Here is a 19,363-nt window from a genome sequence, read left to right on the forward strand (position 1 = left end):
CACTTACCATGAAGTAATTGATCTTGCTATTATTTTTTATGTCTTGTTGATTTGAGGTGAGTATAACTATAATTATTTGACATGTAAATAATAACATATTTGTTCCTTGAGACTGCACATTCATTCCTGGGATGTGTTGGTCTTTCTTCTGTTAGCAATGCATGTCTGGGAACTGTATGCAGACAGGCCTACCCCACAGCAGCATTCCTTCTGCCAAGAATGCTTGGGACATACTGTACTTGGGAATGTTGGGTTTCCTGTTACCCGGAAGAGTGAATGTGAAAATGGTTGTCCTTGAAGTGACTTCAGATGATGAGAGTAAAAAGTCATCTGGATGTTACATAGGAAAGAAAAGAAACCTCAGAACTGAGATTGTGCAATCAAAACCAGTACATACTTCATTGCCGTAGGCGGGGCATGTGAGGCAAGGAACCTTGCCTTGTCCCACACGTAATTTCTGAAATTGCTCCATCATTTCGCACAGAACTGAAAAACGTGTAATAGTGCCACTTACAACTAGACAACTGGTGTTGTGTCTGGGAATCAAGATTTTTTCAGTTAAACTTGGATGCGCGGCATAATTTATGCACCCAGGTATGTAATGTTAATGGCAATCTGACTGGCATATGACTTTACACCAATTCAGTGCTTTAAAATGTGTTTATAAATGGTCTTAAACATGCATGCCGGTTGTTGGGCTATACGTAGTATTTTTCTCTCCTTCTGTTATCTATTCATACGGAATGAGATTGTTCCATCTATAATGTACTTTTATATGACGTATTAGGCAAAATAGCAAATCACACTAATTCTCACGCTGCTCTGTCGTTCGGGGGGAACTATATGGACACGCCTGGTGCCCAAATTGATCACATATGTTAGGCAGCTGAGAGTTGGGACGAACCGACTCGGTTCAGTCATTCTTCATAATTTGAAACTTGTCTGTCTTACATTGGGATTTGGGAGTGTTCGGAATCATTCAGTTTTTATCGGAGTAATAGTTCTTTTTTTTAAAATGATTTGTACAAAAATGTATATATTAAATGTCGTAGTTGTAAAATATGTTTTTAAATCTCGCTTTAGCCAAAGACAGTTTTTAGATTGGCACTCCCAATAGAAATCCCCGACCACACCTGTCATGGCGACGTTGGCTGTTAACCGAACTAAGCATACCCAAGGCCGTCGAATCAAAGGCACTCATTCGATATAACGTTTTTTTTTTGCGAGGTTGGAGTAACACCATGTTCAACTACTTAAGATATTGCCTCGAATCTAGGTTGCACCTTTCGATTTCGAGAAAATGAACAACTAAGGATGAATTTTTCACGTATCTCATTGACTTCTCAAACCCCAAGCCCTGGCCCGGTCTGTTTCGCAAGCGTTCCCGGATGTTGCACCTCTGTTTATAAGAAACCGTGTGCTTTAGCTGTCACCCTGTTATATCGACTGATTGGTTCTGTATGGGGTGATAGTCTACACTATCTCGTTACTTCCAAACAGCAGTGCTCCGCTAAACGGGAGTGAAGGACACTGCCGGGTGGTGTTGTGTCGCCGGCATGCAGCGCAAACGTTCCCCATTGAGCAGCGACGTTATACTGTATCACGGTGACATCCAAATGTTTACGACCAATGCAAGTTCATTATAATATAGGCTGCTATCATAATCAACATGAAATACAGTGGGATGGAGAGAAAAAAATGGCCACGTTACGTCCGATGACATGTGATACAGCTGCCCAGCGCGAAGAAACTACATAAAACAACACCATTGCATTGGTAATTCGCCACGGGTTTTTGTCGTTACATTAGCTACGTTAATTGGCATGGTACGCTGCTCGGTCGTACGGGAGTCGATATGGACACGCCTGGTGCCCAAATTGACATCCAGATGGTGACCAATACTACAAGTTAACTTTTTTTTTTATATACAAAAAAAGTTAACTAGCCCCATGCTGCTATTGTTTCCAGCTCACCAGCATAAACTAGCTAGCTGGGAAGGGCTCATGAGGATGACCGATTGAACCAAATCTGTACTAAATCTCGCTTTCATTCTGACAGGATATTTTTCTACATGAAATATATCAGACAATGTAATGAAACGTATGAAATCGGGTTACACAAAGTGTTCGGCATTATTTTTTAGTTGAGGTAAAAACGAGACAGAAAAACACAGTACATTTCCAGTTATGTCAACATGGTGCATGTTTTGTTTTGGCCAACTTTGAACAAGTTGGCATTTCCCATAAAGCGCAACCCGAATGACTCCGTCTGGACTGCTACTCACACATTTAAGTCATGCATACGAATCTGTTTGGATAAATATGAAATCATGTTGAAAATGTTAGTACAAAAAACCACTCTCTCAACCACAGATTGAATTAGCAAACCTTCCCATCCCACAGTAATACCCAATACTATCTGTCTCTTTTACAACACATGTAGGGAGAGCAAAGTAAACAAAACTGTGACTCACTGGTCATTAAATGTCTCATCCCTCAGTTTAAAAAGCTGAATATATCAAGCCACTGTAGTTCTCTGTTTAGTTCACGCCCACACTTCTCTTTTTCTCTCTAGCTGTCTTTCTTTCTCTCTTTTTTTCTCTTTTTTGCTCTGTCTCTCAATTCAGTTCAATGGGCATTAGCGGTCTAAGGCACTGCATATCAGCGCTAGAGGCATCACTACAGACCTTGGTTCGATTCCAGGCTGTATCACAACTGGCTGTGACTGGGAGTCCCATAGGGTGGTGCACAATTGGCCCAGTGTTGTCTGGGTTAGTGTTTGGCTGGGGTAGGCAGTCATTGTAAATGAGAATTTGTTCTTAACTGACTTGCCTAGTTAAATAAAGGATACATAGAATATGTTTGCATTGCCAAAGCAAGTGAAATAAACAGTACACATATCAGATGTCATATTATGGCTATATACAGTATTGTAACGATGTTCAAATACAAAAGGGAAAATAAATAAACGTAAATATGGGTTGTATTTACAATGGTGCTTGTTCTTCACTGGTTGCCCTTTTCTTGTGGCAACAGGTCACAAACCTTGCTGCTGTGATGGCACACTGTGGTATTTCACACTATAGATATGGGAGTTTATCAAAATTTGTGGGTCTGTCTAATCTGAGGGAAATATGTGTCTATGGTTATACATTTGGCAGGAGGTTAGGAAGTGTTGTTCAGTATTCATCTCATTTTGTGGGCAGTGTACACATAGCCTGTCTTCTCTTGAGAGCCAGGTCTGACTACGGTGGTCTCTCGCTATCAAGGCTATGCTCACTAAGTTTGTACATAGTCAAAGCTTTCCTTAATTTTGTGTCAGTCACAATGGTCAGGTATTCTGCCACTGTGTACTTACTCTCTGTTTAAGGCCAAATAGCATTCTAGTTCAGTTTTTTTGTTAATTCTTTCTAATGTATCAAGTAATTATCTTTTAGTTTTCTCATGATTTGGTTTGGTCTAATTGTGTTGCTGTCCTGGGGCTCTGTGAGGTCTGTTTGTGAACAGAGCCCCAGGACCAGCTTGATTAGGGGACTCTTCTCCAGGTTTATCTCTCTGTAGGTGATGTCTTTGTTATGGAATGTTTGGGAATCAATTTCCTTTTTAGGTGGTTGTAGAATTGAATGACTATTTTCTAGATTTTGATCATTAGCGGGTATCGGTCTAATTCTGCTCTGCATGTGTTATTTGGTGTTTTACGTTGTACATGGAGGATATTATTTCAGAATTCTGCATGCAGAGACTCAATTTGGTGTTTGTCCCAATTTGTGAATTCTTGCTTGGTGAGCGGACCGCAGACCTCACAACCATAAAGAGCAATAGGTTCTATAACTGATTCAACTGTTTTTAGCCAGATCCTAATTGGTATGTCAAATTTTATGTTCCTTTTGATGGCGTAGAAGGCCCTTCTTGACTTGGATCTCAGATTGTTCACAGCTTTGTTGAAGTTACCTGTGGCGCTGATGTTTAGGCCGAGGTATGTTTAGTTTTTCATGTGCTGTAGGACAACAGTGTCTATATGGAATTTGTATTTGTGGTCCTGGCAATTGGGCCTTTTTTGGAACACCATTATTTTTGTCTTACTGAGATTTAATGTCAGGGCCCAGGTCTGACAGAATCTCTGAAGAAGATCTAGGTGCTGCTGTTTGCTGATCATCAGCAAACAGTAGACATTTGACTTCAGATTCTAGTAGGGTGAGGCCGGGTGCTACAGACTGTTCTCTCTTTCTCTAACTCTCTCTCTCTCTCCTCACAGAGCTTCTGCTGTTCCCCAGAATGTTCAGAAGGAGAGGAGAAATCTCCTGTTCTCGTGGCTGTAGGTAACAGACAGTAGCAGTAACAGTGTGGTGTGGAGTGGCGATGGTCCCCTGGGCCACCTTCCTGGTGACATGCATGTGGATACAAACCCTCAAAGCCTCAGGACTGTACACCTGTCCCAGGACCCCTCGCAAGGAGGTGGATTTCAACGTTAGCTACTCAATACCCCACTTCCAGACAGCTAAACCCATCCAGAACATAGTGATCAACCCGTACGAGCCTGAGGTTTATGTGGCTTCTCAGAATGTCATTGAGGCAGTGAGTAATAGGCTCAGTAAGTTATGGGAGCTGAGGACAGGCCCAGTGGGCATCCCAGAGTGTCAGACCTGTGGCCTGTGTGGCATTGAGACTGATCCTGAGGACTCAGTGGACACGAACAATGAGGTCCTGCTCTTGGACTCATCATCTTATCTTACCTCTCTATACTCCTGTGGGAGCTCTCAGCATGGGGTCTGTTACTTACATGAAATTAACTCTAACGGTACCCCACCTAAATCTGAATGTCTCTTCAGGCAGGATGCTAACTCACCCTCCGACTGCCCTGACTGCCTGGCCAGCCCCCTGGGCACTGAGGTCATCATCGTGGAGCAAGGCTACACAACCTATTTCTTTGTAGTGGCTACACTCAATGAGAGTGTGGCACAGAGGTACGGCAGATTGTCCATATCGGTGCGCCGGCCGCTGTCGACCCTGGATGGCTTTGACATGGTAATGAGGGGTCTGACCGTGCTCCCTCAACTACAGAACTCCTACCGGATCGATTACATCTACAGCTTCTCCACACAGGATTATGTCTACTTTCTGTCTGTCCAGAGGGAGAACTTCCTGGACTCCTCTCTGTATCAAACGCGTCTGGGCCGTCTTCCGGTGAAGGACACAGAGGTGTGGATGTACCGTGAGCTGGTGCTGGAGTGTCGCTTCGAGCCCAAACGCAGGCGGAGGAGGAGAAGGACAGGGAGCAAGGTGTTCGAGGACGTGGTTTATAACAGGCTGCAGGCGGCCCACTTCAGCCGGGCCGGGAAGGAGCTGGCAGACGAGCTAGGAGTGGGGGAGAAGGATGACATTCTCTATGGGGTGTTTGCAGAGACAGATGACTCTGGGAAGCCCTACAGTAACTCAGCCCTGTGTGCCTTCCCAATTGACTACGTGAACAGGGCCATTGATGAGGGAGTGGAGGACTGCTGCAGCTCCAGTCCAGAGCAGCTTTCCAGGGGGCTCTGCCACTTCCAGCTCTGCGAGAGCTGCCCTCATGAGGTCAGTGACAGGCCTACTCCACTCTCTTCTGCTCTGCCAGGGCTTCAGTTAGGTAGTTGGTGAAGCCTGATGGTAGACAGGAATATGTAATAGTTTGATTGATATTCAACAGTCCAAAATGACTATGTCATTGGACTGATATAGGTTATTCTTATTGCATTGTCTGTTAGAAGTCCCAGTACTATGAGAGGAGGAAGTCAGGTGTGTGAGAACAGGGAGGAAGGGAGGGAGGAAGAGAGGGAGGGAGGGGTGAATGAGTCAGATCTCACCAGCACATTGCCACACTGTTGTTCTGCTCTGTTGAGTTTCAACACATGGTAATAACCATGATTGTAAGGGTCGGAACTGTTGATACTGCCTTAGTACATGAAAGCCCTGCTATCGCTGTTCCTGAAATCTTAACTATGTTGGGTTAGGTTAGACTTGACCTATTGTATGATGCCCTATGTTTGACAAAAACAAATTAAACTGTTTAATAATATTATGACTATGACTAGGTTAAAGTGTGACATTAATTATTACTTTGAAGAAGATGAATTGGAAATGTAGTGTATGGATAGTTGGACAAATAGACAGCAGCTGCATTCAAAAAACTGTATTCATTTAAAAAAAGAAAGAAATGTGTTTGGCTGTGTAATATCCGCTGTCAAGGTGTGGTGACTCGTAAACTTGACAACTATGAGCTCATAGAACGATGTATACACCTGCAGGTACGGTGTGCCAACTCAGAGGTTATAAATGGTGTTGATAAAGAGACGGAATGTGAAGGGGGAGGGAGTGTATCCCTGCGCCTGGCTCCTACACGTTTTGTATGAGTGCATGGAAACAGGCACACCAGACACAGGGAGAGCGAGCACCGGAAAGAGCAAGGGGCAGGGAATGGCCTCCATTTAAAGTAGCTGTGTCACCTCAAAGCATTTTACTGTCTGACTCAACCAATAGAGGAAGAACAGTGTTTGTAGGGTTACTGTTTTACAGGAAGGGATACTCCACTTATTCCATCTCTGAGGTGTTTTAAGTGGATGACGCCATGAGTTGTCTGCTGTCGTTCGTCAGTACTGTCATTAGTGTTTAAGTCAATAAAGTACACTGTTACAAAAGTTAAACAGCCAGCCATATTGTCAATGTTAAACATTTCAATGGATTATAGTATTTGTATGAGTACTCAACAAAAATTCTGGGTTAAAAACAACCCAGTGCTGGGTAAAAAGTGGACAGAACACAAGTTGGGTTATTTTTGACCCAGCCAGTTGGGTCACTTGAGCTATGATCCACCGTGTTAGATCAGAAGACTGAAGGCATGGCTTAGTAGGGGAGTTACTTTCAGATTGTTATATTTGACCAACTGTGAGAGTAAATTTGATTCCACTTCATCTGTTCTGTTATATTGTCAACACAAGTTAAAGTTGAGCACTGACACTTTTGTATCTCAATGTCGATTACACAAGTTTATTTCTTCAAGGGCCTATGCGTATCCCAGTGTTGGGATAGTTACCATTTTGTTTTGCTGTTGAAATAATGTTATTCATGTTTTTCTTCTATTAAATTATGTAATGTGCAAAAATATTGAAGGGAAAGGTACATTTGCAGTGCACAAACATGAAGAAGTGGCCAAAAATACCTATCTGGAAGCCACACACCCAATAGGCCACGCCTCCTGAAAATAAACTAAGGATTACATAAAATATACCCATCTGCTGGGTCAACTCAGCATAAAAGTGAATAGAAACCCAATTGAAGGTTAAATGTTAAGAAAATTGTAAAATTGTGTAATCCAAAAACGTGGCCTATTGGTTTCAGAGTTCTTTTTGGCCCGTGAGAGTAAATCTCATTCATTTTCATCATGTTAAGGTTATAAACTGAAAATTAAGAAAAATCTATATTTTTGCACATTTAATATAATTTTTTATATAAAAAAGTATAACATTATTTAAATATTATAACAATGTGGTAATTGTCCCAACTTTGGGATATACATAAACTCTTAATGAACTCACTTAATGAACCTTATTAAAGCTACTTAAGCGTCCAGAGCAATGTGTTTAGCAACAACAGTCCCCATGCGGAGCAGTGTTTTTTTTGGTCTATTGCTTTTTTTGTTCTTTTCAAAAGTATGTCCATCTCTGATAAGCTACACAAGAAAAGGCTTTATTAATACAGTGGGGAGAACAAGTATTTGATACACTGCCAATTTTGCAGACTTTCCTACTTACAAAGCATGTAGAGATCTGTCATTTTTATCATAGGTACACTTCAACTGTGAGAGACGGAATCTAAAACAAAAATCCAGAAAATCACATTGTATGATTTTTAAGTAATTAACTTGCATTTTATTGCATGACATAAGTATTTGATCACCTACCAACCAGTAAGAATTCCGTCTCTCACAGACCTGTTAGTTTTTCTTTAAGAAGCTCTCCTGTTCTCCACTCATTACCTGTATTAACTGCACCTGTTTGAACTCGTTATCTGTATAAAAGACACCTGTCCACACACTCAATCAAACATATTCCAACCTCTCCACAATGGCCAAGACCAGAGAGCTGTGTAAGGACATCAGTGTTCAAATTGTCTACCTGCACAAGGCTGGGATGGGCTACAGGACAATATGCAAGCAGCTTGGTGAGAAGGCAACAACTGTTGGCACAATTATTAGAAAATGGAAGAAGTTCAAGATGACGGTCAATCACCCTCGGTCTGGGGCTCCATGCAAGGTCTCACCTCATGGGGCATCAATGATCATGAGGAAGGTGAGTGATCAGCCCAGAAATACACGGCAGGACCTGGTCAATGACCTGAAGAGAGCTGGGACCACAGTCTCAAAGAAAACCATTAGTAACACACTACGCCATCATGGATTAAAATCCTGCAGCGCACGCAAGGTCCCCCTGCTCAAGCCAGAGCATGTCCAGGCCAGTCTGAAGTTTGCCAATGACCATCTGGATGATCCAGAGGAGGAATGGGAGAAGGTCATGTTGTCTGATGAGACAAAAATAGAGCTTTTTGGTCTAAACTCCAATTGCCGTGTTTGGAGGAAGAAGAAGGATGAGTACAACCCCAAGAACACCATCCCAACCGTGAAGCATGGAGGTGGAAACATCATTCTTTGGGGATGCTTTTCTGCAAAGGGGACAGGACGACTGCATCGTATTGAAGGGAGGATGGATGGGGCCATGTATCGTGAGATCTTGGCCAACAATCTCCTTCCCTCAGTAAGAGCATTGAAGATGGGTCGTGGCTGGGTCTTCCAGCATGACAACGACCCGAAACACACAGCCAGAGCAACTAAGGAGTGGCTCCGTAAGAAGCATCTCAAGGTCCTGGAGTGGCCTAGCCAGTCTCCAGACCTGAACCCAATAGAACATCTTTGGAGGGAGCTGAAAGTCCGTATTGCCCAGCGACAGCCCCGAAACCTCAAGGATCTGGAGAAGGTCTATATGGAGGAGTGGGCCAAAATCCCTGCTGCAGTGTGTGCAAACCTGGTCAAGAACTACAGGAAACTTATGATCTCTGTAATTGCAAACAAAGGTTTCAGTACCAAATATTACGTTCTGCTTTTCTGATGTATCAAATACTAACGTCATGCAATAAAATGCAAATGAATTACTTAAAAATCATACAATGTGATTTTCTGGATTTTTGTTTTAGATTCCGTCTCTCACAGTTGAAGTGTACCTATGATAAAAAATTTGAGACCTCTACATGCTTTGTAAGTAGGAAAACCTGCAAAATCGGCAGTGTTTTAAATACTTGTTCTCCCCACTGTATATGTAGCCTTAGAAATAAAGTTCAGGAAATCAATAACTTGCTAACATCAGATAATATTAATATATTTCCCATTTCTGAGACTCCCTTAGATAATTCCTATGATGATACAGTTGTAGCAATACAAGGAGATAACATCAACAGACGAGACAGGAATGGCTATAGGGGAGGTGTTTCTGTATATATTCAGAGCCATATCTCTGTAATGCTTAGAGAAGTTCTCATGTCAAGTGTTGTGATTGCAGGTTCACCTGACTCCTCTAAAGCCTATTCTTTTAGGGTGCTGCTGTAGGCTAGCAAGGGCTAACAGTCAGTATCTATGTAGATCATGTGTGTGAAATGCTTGATGGAGTGTGTGATCTTAACGGAGAGCTTTATTTTCTGGGTGACCTGAACAGTGACTGGTTAGCAACTAGCTGTCCTCTCAGGAGGAAGCTTCTAACTGGGACTAATGGCTGTAATAGGTTATCACTCAAACAACTAGAGTGGATACCAGTAGTGTTGGATCTGTGACATCCACATGCATGGATCATATCTTCAATAATGCTGAGGAGCTTTGCTCCAAAGCAATATCAGGTCCCATTGGCTGTAGTGACCGTAACATTGTGGCAATAACAAGGAAAGCCAAAGTGGACCTAAAGTCATTTATCAGAGATGATGAAGAAAAAAATCCTCAGGACACATTTGTTACATATGTATTTAAAAAAAAAGAAGAAAATGTGTTGGTCTGATGTGTATCATTAAGTGAATCCAGATGCAGCACTGGAAGTATTTAATTTGTTTTATTCATGACAATTGTTGACAAGCATGCACCTGTTAAGAAATTAACGGTGAGAACTATTAGAGTCCTCTGGACTGATGATGAATTGAAAAAGTGTATGGTTAAAAGAAATGATGCAAAAGTGATGGCAAACAAGTCAGGCCGCATAGCTGATTGGTTGACACACTATACATTGAGAAATGTTGTGACTAGTGCTGTGGCGGTCATGACGTTTTGTCAGCCGGTTATTGTCAAACAAATAACTGCCTGCCTCACGTTAAATTGACCGTTAATTTACATGAACACATTTAGCATCTCCCGACTTCCATGTATAGCCTACAAGCCACTGAAGGAGACCTTTGGGACATCTACATTTTAAAAAGTCTAACGAATCCATTTAGTATAGCCTACACCATCACAATAAATCCATGATTTATTTTAGACAGGTCTAAAGAAGCATGATATGAAGAAAATGTAGTCTATTTCAGAAGAACAGAATACCATACTCTGAGTTGTCCTTATGTTAGGCCCTGATCTGGCTGTGCCATATGGCTGTGGGCGACACTAGTTCATTAAGCAGATTTTCTTAGAATTCCGTGGCATTATTTTAAATGATTATGAAGAATGAAGAATACAATTGAACATAACTAAATAAAATAGAAAGGATATTTCATCCTAACGATTTGAGGGACATGAGGCTATTCTGTGTTGAACTGTTAACAAAGAAACAGGTCCTCCTAAATGTTTAATTTAGAGTTATTTATGCAACTCTACAAAAGTTGGGCTATTTGTTATACACTCTAAGACAGCATGATGTGACTCTAATGATGATGATTTTTAAAAAGTTGCTTGAAAGGCTTGAGCTCTGCTATGTTTTTTTAGTTGTGATATAATCCTTATCAAAACATATCGGCATATGGGCTAGGCTACATGAGGTGTGCGACTACGATTTGAAAAAGTGATAATATGTCATTCACAAGGGATAGGCTAATATTGTCACCCATTAGACTATTCCTGATTTAATGTTGTCTTTACGTATACTAAATAATATATGTGTGAATTTGGATTTAGAATGGACCATTATCATACACCCGTCTCAATACAGGGGAAGTGGAACAAACATACATGTCATCTATGTCATCTATGTACTTAAATAGCGGATGGAGGACGCTTTTCTCATTATTCATTTTCATGCCAGGCAGGCTATACTCCTGTTGTAAAGCAAAATAATATGCTTAATATTATGAAAGTTGAGAAATAAATATTGTAAGCCTACAGAAAGATGATTGGAACCTCCTCCTCCTCCAGACCCTGGTTCGATTCCAGGCTGTATCACAAGTGGCTGTGATTGGGCATCCCATAGGGCGGCGCACATTTTGCCTAGCGTCGTTTAGGGTTTTGCCGGGGTAGGCCGTCATTGTAAATAAGAATTTGTTCTTAACTGACTTGCCTAGTTAAATAAAGGCTAAATAAAAAAAATAGAAAAACTATGTCATGTAAAATAAATCTGTGTATTCACCATTTTAATCAACCAATCTAAAAAGGGAAGTGGAAATTGTGTGAAATGAGTACTCATGTCGGAGTAGTCAGTCAGTCAGTATGAGTAATGTTGTTGTCTCTATGTGTGTTGTGTGTGCAGAGCTCAGAGAACAATGCCACGTGCAGGGAAAGTCCCACCCTAGTGTCTAAACCCTACTACAGGGTGGACCTCTTCAACAGGTACATGAACAACGTCCTGCTCACCTCAGTGTTGGTTACCATCATCGGGGACAACACTGTGGCACACATTGGCACCAAGGACGGCAGGCTGCTGCAGGTACACTCACTGTGTCTATGTGTTTAGTGTGTTTGTGTTGCAGTACAGTAAAGTCACTGAGGTGTCTAGTAGGAGAATATGAAATTACAGTGTCTATTTCATGAATTCATATTCAGTAAAAGTGGTGGTAAATTGAGCTAAAAATTGTACCATGTGCATGTCTTTCCTCATATATACAATCAGTTTTTTTCCAATGAAGATCATTAGCTCTCTCAGCACGTTAACCAACCTAAGTAGAACATATTATAAATCCATTCCTTTCACAGGTCTGCCATGGCTCAGGGATATAACTGTAGTGTCTTTGACTGTTGTAGCTCATCCTGAGGAGGTCAAGTCCCATCATCTTTGCCAACTATTCTCTGGGTGAGGAAACAGAAGTGTCCAGGAAAGCTGCTGTGCAATCCAACGAGTCCTTGCTCTTCGTGGTTGGAAATAAGGTGCCTTTTCTATTCAGTCATAAGTGCTCATTACCCCCACTTTGCTTATTTGTTTTACTTTTGATTTCTAAAGGCAGAGAATACACTGTAACAATTTATTTCCCGCTCCCTTTCTTTTCTTTCTCTTCCTCTCTTCCCTCTCTCCCCCTCTCTTCACCTCTCTCTCTTCCTCTCTTCCCCCTCTCTCTTCCCTCTCTCCCCCTCTCTTCACCTCTCTCTTCCTCTTTCTTTGTAACAGATGTTCAGTGTGTCTCCTAAAGGGCCCGGATGTAAACACTTTCTAACCTGCTCCACATGCCTGGCGGCGCCCAGGTTTACAGGGTGTGGCTGGTGCTCGGCGGTGTGCTCCAGGCAGGAGGAGTGCCCCGCCCAGTGGAAGAATGAGTCCTGTCCTCCCTTCATCACAGAGGTAAGACTGCTTGGGGGCCGGAGTAGGGAGTGGCTCTTTTTAAACTGATCCTCTGTTATAAATGTCAGAACAACGACCACCACATGGGTCGAAGAAACTGACACATTGTTAATAGAATATTTGAAAGTGAGTAGTTGAGCATTTGAAGAAAATGTGTAAAGCATTTGAGGAAATATCAACTGCATCATGTTTTTCTGATCGTATTGTATGGGGGGATTCAGTTTTTCCCTAAGACAGCTCCCCCTAATGGTGAGACAGAACTTAAGCTGTGTGGCTGGGAGTTCCAGTCTCCTATAAGACCAGCCATCATCAGCAAGGAGACCCACCTGGTGAGGGTGGGAGAGACCCCCTGCACTGTACTGTCAGAGAAGAGCAACAGCACACAGTAAGTAACAGATACAGAATGCATGGAGACATCCAAGCTTCAAATCAACTCTGTCAAATGACCTCATAGCTTTGTTATTATTGAGGCTGTAGTCAACACTGATCTTTCACCCTGACCACTCCTAGGCTGGTGTGTAGCATTCACCCTAATGTTACAGGCCCATACCAGGATCTCAACATCACCGTGGAAGTGCATGAGGGGAAGGTGGAGGGACGCTACTCAATCCAAGGGCAGGCTCAAATTACAGGGTTCACTTTTGTGGTGAGGAGGATTACATTTGTTTGACTGTTGACACAACCTTTTATTCAAAACAATGTATTTCATCCACTCTAATGTCTACAATTCTATCCAGGAGCCAAGTATCACAGAAATCATGCCTGACTACGGGCCTCAGGTAGGGGGGACTTTGGTCACACTGACAGGGCCTCACTTGAATGCTGGGATGATTAAGACTGTGTCTATAGGAGACCAGGACTGCCCCATCAAGAGGTAATTATGGGCATCTACAGTTTCAGCTGTGCAATTTGCTCTCTCAGCCTGGGTGTCTCATTGTAACTGTAGAACCTGTGCCTTTTTATAGTACATATGACTTTTACTGTTTCTGTCTAGATCTATATCAGTGTCCATAATATTATGTTATTGTCTTACTGGGTCTCTGTCAGCATCTCTAAGGGTACGGGGACCACGTCCTCCATAGTCTGCCGGTCTAAAGGTGTGGCAGCAGTGAAGAAGGTGCCCGTGAGGGTTGTCATTGACCAATCCCAGGTGTCCACTAACAAGATGTTCCACTACAAGAGCAACCCTGTGATCACTGAGATACAGCCTGCCTGCAGCTTCCGAAGGTAAGTCATACAAATGGATACTAGCCACTAGGCATCATCTGTGTCATTCTGGGCCTAGCTGACTGACCTGCAAATGTGCTATATAGGACTGTAGAAAACAGTTAATTGCACACAGCTGATGCGGACCAAGAAGACGGTGATAAGTCAAATGTATTCCGGGCAGTGCCTACACATTTAGCTGAGGGAAAACAGGCTGTGCAGGAAATCTGCAATCTCTCTAGAGGCAATGAGGTTAACCTAAGTGAGGATGTGATTAGCCAACAGAAATAAACAAGCTAAGACCTGTTGTGTAACAATGCTGTGCCTTTTCTGGGTCACATTTCAGCAACTGGCACAACCATTTGAATAATAATAGAGAATAAACTGCAAATAGTGCTGGTTTCTCTGGTTTCTACAGTCAGCAGCGTTGACCTCTAACACCGAGTCTCTATGTGTTTGTTTTCCTCCTTGTTCAATCCTGTGATTAAGTGGATCCAAGATCATCATCAAAGGCAAAAATCTGGACTCTGCGTACAACACTGTCATCCACTACAAATCCAACAAACTGAAGAAGTCTCTGCAGCGTGTAAGTTATCCGGCAGGGCTCACAACTCTGGGCTTCATAAACCTATGATGGGGTAATATCCTTTAAATGCCAGTCTTTGATTTTATTTGATTAAATGACCCCAGAGTACTGTTATTGACACTATTTGATGTGTCGAACATAACGCAGATCTGCAACGGCACAGCAACCCCCACGCACATGGAGTGCTTTGCCCCCGTCTTCCCCAGAAATGAGACAGACAAGGGCTTTATTAATATCAGCATGGACGGGGCCATCAATCTGGTGAAGAAGAACTTTGAATACCAACCAGACGCCAGCATCACCCCCTTTGAGTATGAAGGCAACGTACTGAGCCTGAGCCCTGGACAGACTGAGGTTTCACTGCATGTACGTTCACCATCATACACACAGGACTCAGCTTTCAAGAGAGACAGTTACGTAGTCAGTCAATTAATCATCATTGTTTTCAACCATTACAGTAACTCTAGATTAACCAATTGGTTGATGGGTAAATCTAACCACAATTGTTGTTGTATAAGTAGTGTGAGTAGTTGATTTCGTAGGTACCAGTGGGCAAAGCTGGTTGAAATGACTTCATTGCAACCAGTTTACAACTGAAATCGTGAGTAATCTGGTTTTAAAGATGTCATTTCAACCAGCAATATTCAAGCTCCAATAAATTCCTCATTAAGTGTTTTTTCCATGTTCTGCAGCACAATAAGCTAAGCATGGTGAGCCTCTGCATGGAGATCATAATGACCATCGGAGGTGTGGACTGCGGAGTCCAAGTGCTGGACAACGAACTGACCTGCAGGATCCCCAAGGAGCTCATCATCCCCAGGGAAGGTTCGCCTGTCATGGTGAGCTACTGTAATGGTTAACTTAATTGAACTTGATCCTTAATTGTCTAAGCCGGGGGGGGGGCTTATAAAGCAGGCAGACAGACATTGAGGCATTCAGTTACTGTTCAATTGAATGTTAGAATGGGCAAAACGAGTGACCTAAGTGACTTTGAGCGGGGTATGATCGTCGGTGCTAGGCGCTCCGGTTCCAGTATCTCAAAAACAGCCGCCCTCCTGAGTCTAGGGTTTCCCGCGAATGGTGCGACAAACTAAAAACATTCAGTCAGCGGCAGTCCTGTGGACAAAAGAGCTCGTTGATGAGAGAGGTCGAAGGACAATGGCAAGAATCGTGCGAGCTAACAGACATTGATATTTGAATTTCTGTTTACTTAAATGAATTTAAATGGAATTGACCCTAACCTTGAAAGCAAACCATCAATCCATTAGTAAACTGGTCCTTAAATTAAAGTGATAATCAAACTGATCCCAGAATAAGGTGTGAGTAATATCCAGTTTTTTTTGTCCTAGGTGTCTGTGAATGGGCGTGCCTATGAGGTGGGCACGGTGGTCTTCGTCAACAACACCACCAACATAGTGGTTATCATGTTTGGAATTGTCATTGCGTTGTGTGTTGGTGCTGCCATGGCCTTCATCACCATGAAACATGTGAGGAGGAAGAAGAAAGGTGAGAACCGTTACTGTGTGTGGAATACGCTACAAGAAGATGTACTTTCATCTACCAGTACATTTACCAGTACTCTTAAATGATAGCACGGGTTAGACAGACGTACATTTTTATGCCTTTAACAATTGTTGTCATGTAAGCAATAACTTACCATGTGTGCATTTAAGACATTTCATATTTTCTGCTAGGTATCTAAAGTTTTTGAGTATGTACTGTATAAGGCAATGTAATTCATTATGTTGATGAAAACATTTCAGCCCATGTTGACACTGGTTTAGCAAGGATGTTTGTCCGCAGTCGGATAAGAAGCAACCCTGACCAATCCCCCACAGGTGACTATCGACAAGGTGAGATCTTTGGAGTGAACATTTGTTATGGTTCATTAATCTTGTGATTCATATCAATGAATCAATGGTTTCTCTTGCCGTGTCCCCTCTGTACTCCAGAATGGTCCAACCAGGTGAGCCAAAGGACAGGCTCAGGAGGGATTGCCTTACATAGCCTGCTCTACGCTGCCACCTTTGACCCCTCAGTCACACCTCTGATCTCATTGGACACCCTGAGACCTGAGCTCCTGGAGGAGGTCAAAGACGTCCTGATCCCAGCCGACAGGCTCAATGTTCACCACAACCAGATCATCGGCAAAGGTATGGTCTGGATAGCCCCTTCCAAGATCTGTTTGTGCTGTCTTGCCAACTCCTATGGTCATTGTCATGCCAAACAGATCGGGACCTCCTCAGATACTGACTAAGAAAAGCAAAATGGGTCTGGCCGTCATCTTCATTAGAATCCATCTATTTCTGTTTCCACTCATTTACCTGTTCATTCTTTTTTCTTTGTTTTAGTTTAAAGTATGTAACTAGACTAGCGCCATATCCCCCAAAACACGGATGTTATTTTGTCGTTATTCAGGTCATTTTGGGACTGTGTACCACGGCTACCTGACAGACAACAATAACCAAGAACAGTTAATCCACTGTGCTGTTAAGTCTTTGAACAGTAAGTGGATTCTTCTCATTTTCTTTGGCTGAGCTCTCATGCCAGCACAACTGTGCTAGTCATCTGTGGTGTATGTCCTGCTTGGTACACATAGTTCAATTCTCCCTCTCTCAGGGATCACAGACCTAGAGGAGGTGGAGCAGTTTCTGAGAGAGGGCATCCTGATGAAGGAGTTCCACCACACCAATGTTCTCTCCCTGCTGGGTATCCTGCTGCCTCAGGAGGGGCTCCCCCTTGTGGTGCTGCCCTATATGAAACATGGAGACCTGCGCCACTTCATACTCTGTGAAAGGAGGGTACGTTAAAGGCCTACTCTTCCTCATACTTCATAATAACAAAGTATAGCCACTAGTCAGTTTGTCAGAGCGAATATACGTTTATATTGTTCATGAATGACTCCTGTGTCACCTCTCTTCCTCCAGAATCCAACAGTGAAAGACCTGATTGGCTTTGGGCTACAGGTTGCCAAAGGGATGGAGTACCTGGCCCAGAAGAAGTTTGTACACAGAGACCTGGCAGCTCGAAACTGCATGTAAGTGCAGGGCAGCTCTATCACTCGTTAATGTTTTGTTTCTGCTATTTCTCAATCCAGTACCTGGCTGTGCCATCGACAAAGTCTGTCTATTATCTACGGTCTCTTTAGGCTTGATGAAACGTTTACGGTGAAGGTGGCAGACTTCGGCATGGCCAGAGATGTGTTCGACAAGGAGTACTACAGCATCCAGGACCACAGGAAGGCCAAGCTGCCAGTCAAGTGGATGGCCATAGAGAGCCTGCAGACACAGAAGTTCACCACTAAGTCAGACGTGGTGAGGGATTATGACTCGATTTCAAGTTTCTTATAGCCAAATGAACCTGGTCCAGGACTTGCTAGAGATCCAGTTCTTGTAAATGTTTTCTAGCTCTTTATCCCTTGTCTTCACAGTGGTCATTTGGGGTCCTGATGTGGGAGCTGTTGACCAGAGGAGCGAGCCCCTATCCTGAAGTGGACCCCTATGACATCACTCACTTTCTATTAAAGGGACGCAGGCTGCACCAACCACAGTTCTGCCCTGATGCTTTGTAAGTGATCTAGTGTCAGATCATTTTAACGGGCAACCGGCGGCATGCGGATCACCCCAATCAAAGTTTCCCGTTCCTGATCTACAGCTATTCTATCACAGTCGTTTATAGCTGTTGTTGTTGCATTAGGAACTCTGTCATGGTTGTTGACAGCTGTTGTCATTGTTCTACGCTGTTGTTTCTCTACAGGTACTCCATCATGCTGGAGTGCTGGGACCCGGAGCCAGAGCTCAGGCCTGACTTCCACACGCTGGGCCAGGAGGTGCTAGAGATCTTGTCCTGCCTGGAGGGAGAGCACTACATCAGCCTGAAGGTGACCTACGTCAACCTGGACCAGCCACGGCCTTACCCTGGCCTTACCACCTCTGCTGATGAGGCTGAAGCCTCTGGATCTGACTCAGACAGCGTTGTGTCCAGCTGAGAACCACAGAGCCTCAGGGGTCAACAGAACTGACCGGTCCATACCATACCAGAATTTACTGGACCAAACCAGACCAGGACAGTAGGGCGTGGTCAGAGGGCACGGATGGGGGCATGACCATTCACCGTAGATGGAGGGCTCCCCATATTCCCATCCACAACGCAATATTAGTACACAGAAATCATTTTTCACTTCTGTTACTCAAGACTGGATTGACAAGGAATAGAATATTGATTATTGACTAAGAAGACCTTGTGAAATGTGTTGACTTGTGTGAGCATTGACACTGAATTTCAATGTAGTTTCCCCTTCCTTGTGAGTACACAAATTATGACTGTATCATATTTGTCTGTACTTTCAATGCACTTGTGGGTTTTTTTTAAGGACGATTTTCAGGTGAAGAAATTGTATTTATAATGGGACACCAAGTGAACCTTCTCCATTTCTGAAGCACAGCTGTAAATATGAACAACTGAATGTACAGTATACTGTATGTCTGAAATGTGTTTTTGTGTTATAATAACTAAGGACTATGATTTGAACATGTCATGTTAAATCAGATGGATTTTCACACGTCATATTTTTCTAACTTTTTTTGCTGGCATCCAAAGATATGCCTTAGAGATGGTCATTTGTGTTGATGGTCATTTGATGTATGGTTCTGAATGTGGCCATTGACTGAACTGGTCATTCTCATTGATACTTCTGAGAGGATATTTCAGTGAACCAAACTAGCGTTGTCTATGGTTATCTGCTAGCATTCTAGTAGATACACATAGACTTCCAGTCATTGCGCTAGTTAGAATTGGCTTGCGAAACTACAGTG

At 42.9% G+C, this 19,363-nt stretch overlaps 1 protein-coding gene across 2 annotated transcripts; it reads left to right on the forward strand.

Moving 5' to 3' along the window:
- Positions 1–440: 440 nt before the first annotated feature.
- On the forward strand, positions 441–19,115 carry LOC109890865 (macrophage-stimulating protein receptor). 2 transcript variants are annotated; one of them, XM_020482949.2, is made up of 21 exons: positions 441–594; positions 4,255–5,570; positions 11,735–11,911; positions 12,226–12,348; positions 12,587–12,757; positions 12,979–13,142; positions 13,268–13,403; positions 13,495–13,631; positions 13,805–13,984; positions 14,453–14,549; positions 14,697–14,915; positions 15,242–15,388; positions 15,899–16,055; positions 16,334–16,402; positions 16,502–16,702; positions 16,968–17,054; positions 17,169–17,350; positions 17,477–17,586; positions 17,698–17,863; positions 17,980–18,116; positions 18,306–19,115. In XM_020482949.2, the coding sequence occupies exons 2-21, from the start codon at positions 4,359–4,361 to the stop codon at positions 18,535–18,537; spliced, it is 4,104 nt and encodes a 1,367-aa protein (XP_020338538.1). In that variant the 5' UTR covers positions 441–594; positions 4,255–4,358; the 3' UTR covers positions 18,538–19,115. The 2 variants fall into 2 exon arrangements, with proteins under 2 accessions (XP_020338538.1, XP_020338537.1); XM_020482948.2 differs by having other exon boundaries at positions 442–594; positions 16,313–16,402.
- The last annotated feature ends 248 nt before the right edge of the window (positions 19,116–19,363 follow it).

This window comes from Oncorhynchus kisutch, linkage group LG5 (genome assembly GCF_002021735.2).
Source record: "Oncorhynchus kisutch isolate 150728-3 linkage group LG5, Okis_V2, whole genome shotgun sequence".
In the NCBI taxonomy this organism is placed as follows: Eukaryota; Metazoa; Chordata; class Actinopteri; order Salmoniformes; family Salmonidae; genus Oncorhynchus; species Oncorhynchus kisutch.

Coding starts and splice junctions, on each gene's coding strand:
- LOC109890865 (XM_020482948.2), top strand. CDS start 4,359: ATGGTCCCCTGGGCCACCTTCCTGGTGACATGCATGTGGATACAAACC. Junction 13,632..13,804: donor CAGGACTGCCCCATCAAGAG/GTAATTATGGGC, acceptor GGTCTCTGTCAG/CATCTCTAAGGGTACGGGGA. Junction 14,550..14,696: donor TGAAGAAGTCTCTGCAGCGT/GTAAGTTATCCG, acceptor AACATAACGCAG/ATCTGCAACGGCACAGCAAC.